The 13,374-nt window shown below is 36.0% G+C and overlaps 1 protein-coding gene across 3 annotated transcripts in view; it reads left to right on the top strand.

Annotated features, from left to right (window-relative positions):
* Positions 1-13,374, top strand: part of CEP70 (centrosomal protein 70) — an 80,339-nt gene that overhangs the window by 46,088 nt on the left and 20,877 nt on the right. For all 3 annotated transcript variants that reach the window (XM_053598907.1, XM_053598906.1, XM_053598905.1), the window contains 3 exons: positions 5,107-5,194; positions 5,287-5,375; positions 7,173-7,247. In XM_053598907.1, the coding sequence (XP_053454882.1) occupies positions 5,107-5,194; positions 5,287-5,375; positions 7,173-7,247 (252 nt within the window). The remainder of the gene's footprint in view (positions 1-5,106; positions 5,195-5,286; positions 5,376-7,172; positions 7,248-13,374) is intronic.

The following is a 13,374-nucleotide window of genomic DNA, read 5'->3' as shown; positions in this document are numbered from 1 at the left end:
ACTAGGAACATCTTTTTTATAAAGATCTCAAAAACTGTATTTTACTAATGTTAAAATGTCATTTTAAAATGTATATTTAATAATTAGAAAACTATTGGTCAGAGCAGAAAGGGTATTTCCTTTTATTTTGTTCAAGTAGTATCATTTGTTCTACTGATGTCATCTAGCCACTGAATAGTTACTAAATATATCCACAAAATGTATAAAATTAGATTAGCTGTCTACCAAAGTGTACCCTAATTAGTAAGCAGATTTATGAGATAAAGATAAAACGTCAATGAAAAACCAAGCATATAGATTAAAACACACATCTTACCACTGAATAAAGAAATAAGGATGGTGTGTAAAAACAAATTGTAAAATAATCTCATTGATAATTTTTATGTTGATAAAAAAACAAGAAAAATAAGAATAAATAACAATGGTCTTCAGTTAACCTAATCTAAAATGCGACTATGAGATCACTAAATGTGTAGTTATTCTGTGTTATTATTTGTAGATGGAACAGTTCTTTCAACAAATATTTATTTGAGCCCCTATTTTGTGCCATGTTCTGTTTTAGGTAGTTAGGAATCTGTAATAAGCAAAGTAGAAAAATTTCCCACTTTCATGAAGCTTATGTTAGTATTCTTGCCCCAAGAATAGTAACTCCAGAAGTTCGAAGACAGCAGTGGCTGATTCTTTCTAGTACTTTGAGGACTCAAAAATAAAAAATAATAAAAAAAATAAATAAAGGAAGGGAGAGAGGGAGGAAAGAAAAGAAAAAAGCAACTAATGGGCTGGGCGAAGTGGCTCATGCTTGTAATTCTAGCAGTCTGGGAGGTCAAGGCGGGATGATCACTTGAGCTCAGGAGTTTGAGATCAGCTTGAGCAAGAGTGAGACCCCATCTCTACTAAAAATAGAAAAAGTAGTTGGGTATTGTGGTGAGCACCTGTATTGCCAGCTACTCAAGAAGCTAAAGCCAGAGGATCACAGTTTGAGGTTGCTGTGAGCTAGGCTGATGCCATAGCACTCTATACTGGACAACAGAGAGAGAGTCTGTCTCAAAAAAAAAAAAAAAAAAAAGAAAGAAAGGAAGAAAAGAAAGGAAAGAAAGGAAGAGAAAAAAAGTTAGAGACAAAAGTAACTCCTTCATTCTGTTCAGAAAGCAGCATGGTATCAGGTAACTTCAGGGACCTTCTGACTTCCAGATGGAACTATTTTATATGGTGTGGTGCTAGATAGATTCTATAAAGATAGGAAATTTTGGACAGGATCCTTACCTTATAGGAGTTACAGTCTAAAAAGGGAGATAAAATGTAAATATATTAATAATTAAGAAGAATAATACGAGACTAAAAAAATGACACTATAAGCTGAGAATCAAATCAAAGATACACTGTCCTTCATAGTAGTATGAAACAAAATGAAATACCTCGGAATGTATCTAACAAAGAATGTGAAGGATCTCTACAGAAAGAGTTATGAATCACGGAGAAAAGAAATAGCAGAGAATATTAACAAAAGTACATATTATGTATTATGCTCATGGCTTAGAATTAATTTTTTTTTGTTTTTTAGGCAGAATCTCACTCTGTCACCCTGGTAGTGTACTGTGGCATCACAGCTCACAGCAACCTCAAACCCTTGAGCTCAAGCAATCCTCTTGCCTCAGCCTCCTGAGTAGCTGGGACTACAAGTGCCCACCACAATGCTCATCCAGTTTTTCTATTTTTTAGTAGAGATGGGGTCTCATTCTTACTCAGGCTGGTCTCAAACTCTTGAGCTCAAGTGATCCATCTCCCTCAACCTCGACCTCTCAGAGTGCTAAGATTACAGGCATGAGCCACTGTGCCCAGGGAGAATCAGTATTGTTAAAATGTCTGTGCTACAAAAAGCAATCAACAGATTTAATGCACCCATTAAAATACCAATGTCATACTTTGAAGTTCTTGAATAAATAAGTTTATTCTGGAACCAGAATAACCCTTAATTAGCCTACAAAATAAGAATAAATCAGGAGGCATCATCTTGCCAGACTTCAGGTTATACTGGTAGTGATCAAAACAGCATGGTATCAGCTTAAAAATAGGGACATAAATCTCTGGAACAGAATAGAGAATCCAGAGATGAAACCAGTCTCATACAGCCATCTAATCCTTGACCAAGCAAACAAAAGCATTCACTAGGGACAAGAATCCCTGTTTAATAAATAGTGCTGGGAGAACTAGTTAACCATATATAAGAGAGTGAAACTGGACCTGCACCTCTTACACCTTACCAAAATTAACTCGCAATGGATAAAAGATCTAAAACTAAGACACAAAACAATAAAAACACTAGAAGATAGTGTGAGAAAAACTCTTGATCTTATTGGCCTATGGAAAGAATTTACGAAGAATACCCCACTAGCAATTATGCAACAACAAAAATAAATCAATTGGACCTGATCAAGCGAAAATGTTTTTTTTGCACAGCTAAGAACATAATACACAAAGCAAAAAGACAACCTTCAGAATGGGAGAAGATGTTTTCATGCTACAAATCCAACAAAGGGCTGATCACCAGAATTTGCTAATAAATTCAAGCATATCAACAAAACACAGAGCAAACAACTCCATTAAAAAATTGGGCAAGAGACACGGACAGAAACTTTTTCTCATGAGGACAGAAGAATGGCCAATAAACACATGAAAAAATGCTCATCTCTAATCATCATAGAAATGCAAATTAAAACCACATCACAAAGTCCCAAAGCAACAGTTGCTGGCTTGGGTGTGGAGAGAAGGGAACACTTACGGACTGTTTGTTGGACTGAAAACTAGTACAGCCTCTAGGGAAAGAAATATGGAGATTCTTCAAAGAACTAAAAGTAGACCTACCATTTTGACCCTCAATTCTATTACTAGGTATCTACCCAAAAGAAAAAAAGGCATTTTACCATAAGGACATTTGCACTCAAATGTTTATAGGAGCATAATCGACAATCACAAAGATGTGGGAACACATGAATGGATTAATAAAATGTGGCATATATATACTATGGAATACTATCCAGCCATGAAAAAGATATTGTATCTTTTGTAAGAACCTAAATGGATTTGGAGAACCTAAGTAAAGTATCTCAAGATTGGAAAAACAAAGCATTGCATGTTTTCCACCCAGTGGGTACAATGCATAGGTAGATGGCACACTCGCTGGGTGTAGGATACAACTACAACTCTGATTTTTATCTATGTGTGTAAATTATGTATCCCTATGGTTGTATCCTCATATTAATCTGAAATAAAGAGAAAAGAAATAGCAGAAGATATTTTCTAGTTCTGGAAAAAGAATGACACTAAAAACAATGCCAGTAAAAATAAGTAAAACATTTAAGAAAAAGTGTCATAATTGAGCAATTACAAAAAATTGTACAGACAATAAGTACTGTAGGAATTTAAAAGGAGCAAGTTTTGGATGGAGTGACCAGGGAAGCCTTTATAAAGCAGATGTAGACTGTGCTTGAGTTTAAAGTAAAGGTGAAATTTGGAAAAGCACAAAGAAAAAAAGAAGTCATTTTAGATTGCTTAGATGTTATGAGCAAAAGGGCATAGATATAAAAGTGTAAGACTTGCTATATGCATGCCTATAATCCCAGATACTTGGGAGAGTGTGGTGGGAGGATTGCTTGAGCCCAGGAGTTCAAGGCCAGTTTGAGTGGGCAACATAGCAAGAACCTGTGTCTTAATTAAGAACCTATATAACTTAACCTTAATTAGTTAAGCCAGTCTGCCTGGAGTTTAAGGGCTTTTTAAGTATGTTTATCAGCAGGGTGGATAATCTATGGAGAGCAGTCACTAAAGTGGTGAGCAGGAGTAATCTGTAAATGAACAAGGAAATATCAGTTGCCTGGGAAAGAAGGTACTTTTTCCTTAAATGCAAAGAACAGGTTGGTGGGGTTATAGTTATGTGTATTAGGACGGTTTCTCAAAAGAAACAACACCAAAAGGACATGTATATAGAGAGATTATTTTAAGGAATTGACTTACACAGTTATGAACTGGCAAATTCAAAATTTGGGAGGCAGGCTGGAGACCCAAGGAAGAGTTGATGTTTTCAATCTTGAAGCTGAAGGCAATCTAGAGGCAGAATTCCTCAGGGGATCTTAGTCTTTCCTCTTGAGGCCTTCAGCTGATTAAATAAGGCCTATCTGCATTATGAAGGGTAATCTGCTTTACTCAAAGTCTTTTGATTTCAATGTCAATTATACTTAAAAATATAATACCTTATAGCAACTCTAGACTGGTATTTGAACAAACAGCCAGGTACTGTTTGGCACATAAAATTAGTCATCACAGTATGTAAGAGTAAAGAGAAGGAAAATGAAGAATTTCATGGCTTGACAGTTATAAACTCTTATACTCACAGAATCAGGAAAATAGTGGAAATAATGAAGCAGGTTAGTTGGGGACTACAGCAAATGGGAGAGTTGTGCCCCATCTGTCCTAAAAGAGGCAGTTACTATATACAGCTCTAGCCAGGTGCTGTCATAAAGGAATGTGAGCCCCTTGTGTATAGATGAGGTGACTTTCTAAGAGAAGCCAAGATTTATAAATGAAATAGGGCTTTTAGTGTTCATAGTTAATTCAGTATTCCAAACAAATCCTACGTGGTCCAAACTGAATATGAGTTGTAACTTTTAGTCTATTATCTTCAGATACTGTATATACTGATATATTAGGTAGTAGTTTTCTAATGCCATTCATTATTCTCTATGACAGCGGTTCTCAACCTGTGGGTCGCAACCCCTTTGTAACAATGAAAATACATAATGCATATCAGATATTTACATTACGGTTTATAACAGTAGCAAAATTACAGTTATGAAATAGCAACAAAAATAATTTTATGGTTGGGGGGGTCACCACAACATTAGGAACTGTAATTAAAGGGTCGTGGCATTCGGAGGCATTGGGAAGGTTGAGAACCATTGCTGTATGCGAACAAATAGGAAATTTGGATTAATTTTAATTCATGTTTAGGTTATTAAGCCCTCATTAGATTGGTTTAATTTTTGTTAGCTGGAGATTTTTCTTTGAAGATAGTTTTTTCATATGACACACACTGCATGTATATTTTTATAGGCAATATAAAGATGATGATAGTCAGTCAGAAGAAGAAAAAGACTACAGAAATTTGGATCCCTCACCAACTTACAAAAGCCTCCTAACGGTAAGAGGGACTGCATAACTAAAAAATGCTTCTTTATGAAGTAAAATAGTTTTCCAGGAAAATTTATTATCTTTCTGTGAAATGTGTTACAGTCATTACAGAATCAACTCCAGGAATCAAAATCTAAGATTGATATACTTTTAAGTGAGAAACTGAACCTCCAAAAAGATTTGGAAACCAGGTGAGAGAAACTTATGTAATTTTTCTTTATTCTTTGAAAAGTAAAAATGTGCGGGGTGCAGTGGCTCAAACCTGTAATCCTAGCACTCTGGGAGGCTGAGGCGGGTGGGTGCTTGAGCTCACCTGTTCAAGATCAGCCTGAATAAAAGCAAGACTCTGTCTACTAAAAATAGAAAAACTGAGGCAAGGGACTCGCTTGAGCCCAAGAGTTGGAGGTTGCGGTGAGCTATGGTGCCATAGCACTGTGCCTAGGGTGACAGCTTGAGACCCTGACTAAAAAAAAAAAAAAAAAAAAAAGAAAGAAAAGTACAAACATTGGAATTTAGAATATTAAATGAATCATTCTAGCCTCTTTACTCTAAAACTAATCTTGGATACCTCACACTCTTACACTTATTTGAGTCAATTATCTCTCATGGTAAGTGATGGAACAGGAACACAAGAGTAGGTAAGGGATATAAATGAGAAAACAGGAGTCTGCACTGAAGTGGATGAAACTGGCTAAGAAGTCTGAGTAGATTCAGTTGTTTTGAAAAAAAATAGTTTTGTCTTAACACAATAACTAAGAAAATGCCAGGAAGGCTATGTTAACCAGTGTGATGAAAATGTGTCAAACGGTCTACAAAACCAGTATGGTGCCCCCTGATCGCATTAATGTACACAGCTATGATTTAATAATAAAAAATAAATAAATAAAAATAAAATAAAAAATAGTTTTGTTGGGGAGGCACCTGTGGCTCAAGGAGTAGGGTGCCGGCCCCATATACCGGGGGTGGCAGATTCGAACCCGGCCGTGGCCAAAAAAAAAAAAAGCTTTGTTGGATTATAACTGATGTACAATACTCTGCACATACTTAAAGTGCACAATTTGATAAGTTTTGGCATATATACATATCTCTGAGATATGTATATATCTGTGAGAATTACAATGGAAATAATCCCTCTAACAATCACAGTCAAGATAATACCCTAAAAGCTTTCTCTTGTCCCTTTGTAATCCCTTCTTCTTGTCCTATTCCTCTTGCATTTGCTTCAGACAACCATTGATAGACTTTCTGTCATTGCACATTAGTTTGTGTTTCTTATGCTTTATGTAAATGGAACTACACAATATTTATTCATTTCTTCTTTCACTCAGCATAATTTTTAATATATTTTTAATTCCAAACTGACAAATTATAGTTATAAATATTTATAGGGTACAAAGTTTTACTATGATTTATTAATACAATATGGAATAATTAAATCAGACTGATTAACATGTCCATCACCTCAAATATTTATTTTCTGTGGCGAAGACATTTGAAATTTACTCTAAGTGATTTTGAAATTTATGGTTATATATGCAAATTTATGGTTATATAAATATGTAGTAAAAATTTAAAAACCTCCATGGGAATAGTGAATAATGGATTTAGGATAATGGCTACCTATGGTATGAGGAGGAGAGGAATGATATTAATGAGGGACATACGGAGTTTTAATTATATGTATGATGTTTTAGTTAAAAAAGACTTGAAATGGATTCGTTATAGTGTCCTCTATTTTTGTCTATAAAGATATAGATTACTATAAAAACATAGATTAACAACAACAAAAAGTAAATAAAAGGTTTTGAATAAAAAATTACATTGTAGAAGAAATTTAAATAGATAGTAAACACCCCATTAACAGTCATAAAATATTTTAAGAATTTTAATAAGCATATTTGTGACATATTCTGTTTTGTTTATTATTAAGTACTTTTATAGTTTTATTCAGCAGATTGAATGCATTCAACATGATTTATTTTCTACAGGCCTACACAACATGAATTAAGACTTTATAAGCAGCAGGTGAAGAAACTGGAAAAGGCCCTTAAGAAAAGCATCAAGTAATTATGTTTTACCAAAGTTACTGCTTTTATTAGGGTTTTGTATTTCATTATTTATTTTCATTACTTATCAGTTCATCTCATGCTACCTCATAGTGACCTTGGCTTGGAATTATCAGGACGATGGGGGAAATGACATTAAAAACAGGTAATCCTGGTTCCAAAGTTTAAAAGCAATTTCTACCGTGTTGGATTTGGCTGTATGTTTATTCATTGTAAGTGAGAACAAGAAAAAGGTAGTTACCTGGTATAATAAAGGACAAAGATTTTAAATAGATAATTATATTTGGAAGTTTGCTAGAGAATCAATGAAATAAGAGGTGTCAAGCCTCGAAATTTTGGTAGTCTTGATCTAAAAATTTTAAACTGAGCCTCATCACACTATAAAAGTACCAAAAGAAATCCACCACTTGTACATTTCCTGGCTTTGAAAAGCAAGTGCTCAGAGGTGTTTCCACCTCTTGATCTTAAATAGTGATGATACTTTTTGAAAATTATCTGGTGTACTCTTTGATTCAAGGGAATGAGATTTGAGAAAGTAGTTTGGGGAGCACTGGGATGAAATATTTTGGAAGCTTTGCATTAGAATGTACATTAAATGTATTGTCAGTTGTTTAGCGTATCTGATTTAATTTTCAGTGACAGTTTTGTTTTTTTCTTCCAATAGCAGCACATATCACAATGAAAGCAAGTATTATGGGCATCCAGGAATTACATATTATGTTAAATTAAGATAGTAGGGAAGGAGAACTAAAGAAGAAAAGAGAAGTAGAAGGTTTGGAAAGGATACATTCATTATTTAATGAATAATTATTCCCTTCCTACTATTAATTGTCATTTGGAGTAACTATAGTACTTTCTACTGTCTGCTTGGTATTCTTGGCACTGGTGTAGCGGTGTAAACCGAATAGAAAAGTTCCCTGCCTTCTTAGAGATTACACAAAGGGAAAAGTATAATGAAAAAAAGACAATTTCAATATAATATAAATACTAAATATAAAGTAGTGGAGGAGTAGCTTTTGTGTGAGTTTGGACTAGAGGTGGTGGTAATATAGTGAAAGGTGGCAGTAGTGGAGGTGAGAGAAATGTTTGGAATCGGAGAATACTGGAGGCAGAGCTAATAGGATTTCATGATGGATTTAATATAAGGAGTTGAGGGAAAAAAAGAATCAAAAATCTCCTAAGTTTTAGGCTTGAACAACTACCCTGTTTCCCCGAAAATAAGACATCCTCCAAAAATAAGACCTACTCACAGGAAAGATAAGACGTCCCCTGAAAATAAGACCTAGCGCATCTTTGGGAGCACACCTTAATATAAGACACTGTCTTATTTTCAGGGAAACAGGGTAGGTAGTTATTGGTACTATTAATGAGATGGGAAATTGAAAGAGAAGCAGCTGGGAAAAGAAGGATGAGGGGTGGTAAAAAGAGGAGAAGGAAACCCACCGACTCCAAGTGTATAAGTGAAGATACACACATTTGTGTATGCATTTTACACACACATAGAGATACATAGTCTGCTCTCATTATTTGCAGATTCCATGTTTGTGAATTTGCCTGCCTTGCAGACTTATTTATAATCTGCAAATCAATACAGAACTTTCAGTCATTTGTAGACGTGCAGAGTGGCAAAAAAATTTTGAATCATCCAACACACATTTTGATCTGTCAAAGAAGATGATACTCCGCATGTTTGTTTCAGCTCTCATAATGTAAACAAATGACCTTTGGCCATCTATTTGGTACCACTTTTATTTGCCTTTTTCTGCTTTTTGTTAGTGATTTTTATAAAATAGCCCCTTGAGTGTAGTGCTGAAGTGCTGTCTAGTGTCCCTACAACAAGAAGGTTATAAGGTGCCTTATGGAAAAAATATACGTATTAGATAAACCTCATTCAGGCATGAGCTGTAAAGTGCTGTTGGCCCTGAGTTCAGTGTTAATGAATCAACAGTATATTTTAAATAAGGTGTCTTTAAATAGAAACACACATAAAACTAGGTTATATGTTGATCAGTTGAGGAAAACATGACAGAGGTTTTCAAGAACTTGACCCTATATTTCCCCTAGGACCTATGCAAAGGTTTAGTATTTGCTAAGTCAGTATTCATGATGACTTCAACATGACGATCACAAATAATGAGAATAGTCTGTGTTTATGTGTATATTTTGTTCATTTAGGCTCTTGTCCTTAGAGTGACTTATTGTCCCCTAAAATTGTGATTCAGAGTCTTTTTATGCTAAATTTGAAAGAAATGGTTTGTGTTTTTGTGATTTTAAAAGTATTTTTTGTTGTTTTAGTTTAGAAAGTTTATAGTATCTAGATGTGGAAACAGATTTCGGAATGTTCCACATCACATAGATGGTATGTGGAAGGACTTGAATAGAAATCAGATCCTTACCCAATCATTCTTGATGCAGGGGGTGACCCAAAGAAGGGAGAAAAGCCCCCTGAACTTACCAGGCGGGTTCTTGGCTTCATGCTGGGAAGAGTTTGAGAATAACCCAACTAATGACAAAAAGTTTATTGAGAAACAGATAACAGATCTGGGATTTTGATCCCTTAAATGTTCAAATGTTCAAAATCCCTTAAATGTGAAATAGCCATAGGTGACCAGTGTCGTTTTGAGGTCAGGCCATAAAGGTCAATTGTAAGCCCACAGTCAGGTAAGTGCAAACAGTTTGTACGGCATCCATCTTAGTAATTCAATCATCCTGGAGGGTCCTGGGCCAGTTGACTTCTCTCATCATGTTGTTTAGGGTCTGATATCAGCCAGAATGGCTGCACTCAGATTCTCTAAACCTTACTCTTCTGCTTTATCACTACATTATTCTGACTCCAAAGCTTTCTTTTTACCACCACACTAATAATTAGAACCAAACAAAACACCTATCCAAATTTTTTTTCAGGGTAAAGTTTTTGTTTTTGTTTTAAGACAAGTTCTTGCTCTGTTGTCCTGGCTACAGTGCAGCGGTGCGATCATAGTTCACAGCAACCTCAAACTCCTGGGTTCAAGTGATTCTCCTGCCTTAGCCTCCTGGGTAGCTGGCATGTCCCACCACGCCCAGCTAAGTTTTCTATTTTTTGTAGAGACGGGGTCTTGCTGTTGCTCAGGCTGGTCTCGAACTCCTGAGCTCAAACGATCCTCCCTCTTCATCCTCCCAGAGTGCTAGGATTACAGGCATGAGCTACCGTGCCCAGCCTTAAGGTAAAACTTTAAAAACTTCTATTTTCTATTTCCAGAGGTAGCATATTTTTTCAAAGTAATATGATGTTGGGAAAGTAATTAAAAATAAAATCCCCTGTCAATCCAGTGAATCCTCTCTACAAATGTAGGAAAGAAGAATCAGTTTTGTAACTGAATTCAACCAGAGCATGCGGTGCATTACAGGCATTCTGCTAGAAAGATTGCAAAGACAAAAAGGAGTCCCAACATTTTTATTGCCAGGTAGATACAGTCTGTTATATACCTTTAAATTGTCTTTATCCAAAGGAAAAGCTTGTAATTCATTATTTGTATAGAATTGAACAGACTTTAGGTTTAGGACCTGGACTTAGCCTGTATATCTCAAGTTACAATTTCCTCGGAGGCCAACAAGGAATCTCCTTAATGAGTAATCTGTGGGCCAGTCCTTCACAGAAGCCTGAGGGCTTTTCCTTCCCTTTTGCATAAGGAGTTTTGGGGAGGAGGGATGCTGATATTTTTCTTTTCTTTTATACAAAATTAGTGTGATTTTTTAAATAACAAAACTGGCAGTCTACTTTTTAACTTATTCCTCATCTTCAGCATGTATCTCCCTCCACTGTGAAATCACGGAAAGGCTCCCACAGAACACAGTTAAAAGCTATAAAGTTTCTGCTTATAGAAGTGTATTTTAGGAAGATGGCTATGCAAAACAGGATATAATACAACATATTTGAAGTTCGAGGTGCAGTTTTCTGGCTTCTCCAAGTCCACAAAGATACACAGCTACTGATGCTGACTGGCTACATGTCCCAAATACCTCTACTAAGCATGTAAAGTACCCCTTAGCCAGTCTTGAGGGGATTTTTATATACTCCAGGCCCCATCTGGCTGCTCTAGTATATTTCTGAGTATAGCCTAATACGCTGCAGCAGGTTTCTAAAACACAATTAAGACATATGTAAATATTTTAAGGTAAAAAATTAAAATAAAAAAGGACATATGCAAATAGAAAATAGCAGTAGCAATATAACATAGAAGTTGCATTGTTCACATATGGTTTTTCCTAGACCAAAGATGCTAGAATAACAGCAGTGGTATTAGAGACTTCAGCGAGGGGAAACCCTTTACTAGTAAATAGGCAAGTAAGTGCTTTTTCACCTTATTTTAAGAAAATTTTAAACAAGCTACTGTACACTGGGCTCCTCCCCAGACTCTGGCATTAGATGTACTCTAGGGTGGAGGCAAGTGGCACTTCCTCCTTTGCCCATTTTAACTTCAGCTTCTTCAGCTCAGGGCTCCCTTCAGTTTTTATTGCCCTGGCATCCTCCAGCCAACATTTCCTTTATGTTGTCTATGCAATTTTAATATCCCCTGCGGCCACCTCCAGACAGGTTTGGGCTATCTAACTTAACTCCTGAGGTACCAATTATTATTTATGATAGTTTTCTACTTCCAAAATCACTTCAGTTGTAAGTAGTCTGATTTCTAATATGACTGTTCTCCTGAGTCCTGTGATCTTATGTGATTTTACAGAATGTGAAGTTTGTCAGTAGTAGTATATTATGCCAGAAATTTATTGTTTCCCACTATTCCTCGCCTTTTACTAATCATCTATAAATTAGGAAAACAATGGGGGCTTAGCACCTGTAGCTCAGCAGCTAAAGCGCCAGCCACATACACCGAGGCTGGCGGGTTCATACCCGGCCTGGGCCTGCTAAACAACAATGACAACTACAACAAAAAAATAGCCAGGCATTGTGGTGGGCACCTGTCATCCCAGCCACTTGGGAGGCTGAGACAAGAGGATATCTTAAGCCCAAGAGTTGGAAGTTGCTGTGAGTTGTGACGCCACAGCACTCTACCCAGGCCGACATAGTGAGATTCTGTCTCAAAAAAAAAGAAAAGAAAAGCAATGGGATTAAGTGAGTTAATACCTGTAAAGTGCTTGGAAGAATTTCCTACATAGAAAAGGCTCTCAGTAAATATTAGTTATTATCAGGTTCCCAATAACTTTTAGTTATTGTCATCATTAAGTCAGGGTATTTCTTAATTCATCTTAATAGAATCACATTTCATTCTTCAGAATGCCTATAATTAATACATGCAATTATATATTTAGGTTATTGTGCTGACAGCTGAAATATCGTAGATCCATGGTGTATTGATTTGCAAACAATTTATAGATAAGTTGAACATTTTCACATGAGTAAAGGTTAAATAACATTTAAATTCAGGTAGATCAGTTTACTTCTATTCACTTTACAGATCATATTAGCTTCTCTATGTCCTTTTGTGTTCTAGATAAAATGCTCATGGTACTGCCGTTATATAGAACTATGAAGTATCAAGATGTGACTGTGGTAAATAGGTGAAAGTCAATTGAAAGATGGATTGTAAGTTCTTTGTATCTCCTAGATGTTAGGATGGAGACTTAGGATAAACTCACAGCATAGGTGGAGAAACATTTCTCTCACAGAGATTAAGATATGTAAAAATAAAAAAGTTTAGGAGAAGGAGAGGAAGAGAGTGAGAGAGAAAGGGGGGAAAGGGAGAAATAAAGAGAGCAGGGAGATGGCATGGCATCCCAAAGAAAGAGAAGGCGGTTGCCAGCCCCTGAGACCAAGCAGCTTGCTGTTTTTATGGGGACAAAGAGAAAGAAAAAAAATGGTGATTGCCATCAATTGATAACAGAAGTGGCTGTGTGACTCTGCTACATCTGTTTCTTTTCTGAGTTAGTGACAGGCTGATAACAGAAGTGTCCTGTCTTTCTTTTGGAGATAGGTGATTGTTGTGATCTTGTCAGTGTTTCTGCCCTTTAGATATGGTTTTGGGCAAGAACTGAGGCATGAAGCTTACACTACCCACCCACTCCCAGTTGCATTTAGGAACTCTTCAAGACTGTAAACGGCAAGTTCTAAAAGGCAGTTTTCAGTTTATAGACT

This window comes from Nycticebus coucang, chromosome 8 (genome assembly GCF_027406575.1).
Source record: "Nycticebus coucang isolate mNycCou1 chromosome 8, mNycCou1.pri, whole genome shotgun sequence".
NCBI lineage: Eukaryota > Metazoa > Chordata > Mammalia > Primates > Lorisidae > Nycticebus > Nycticebus coucang.
Note: the sequence above shows the minus strand (reverse complement) of the source record. Positions and strands in the feature narration are given on the sequence as shown.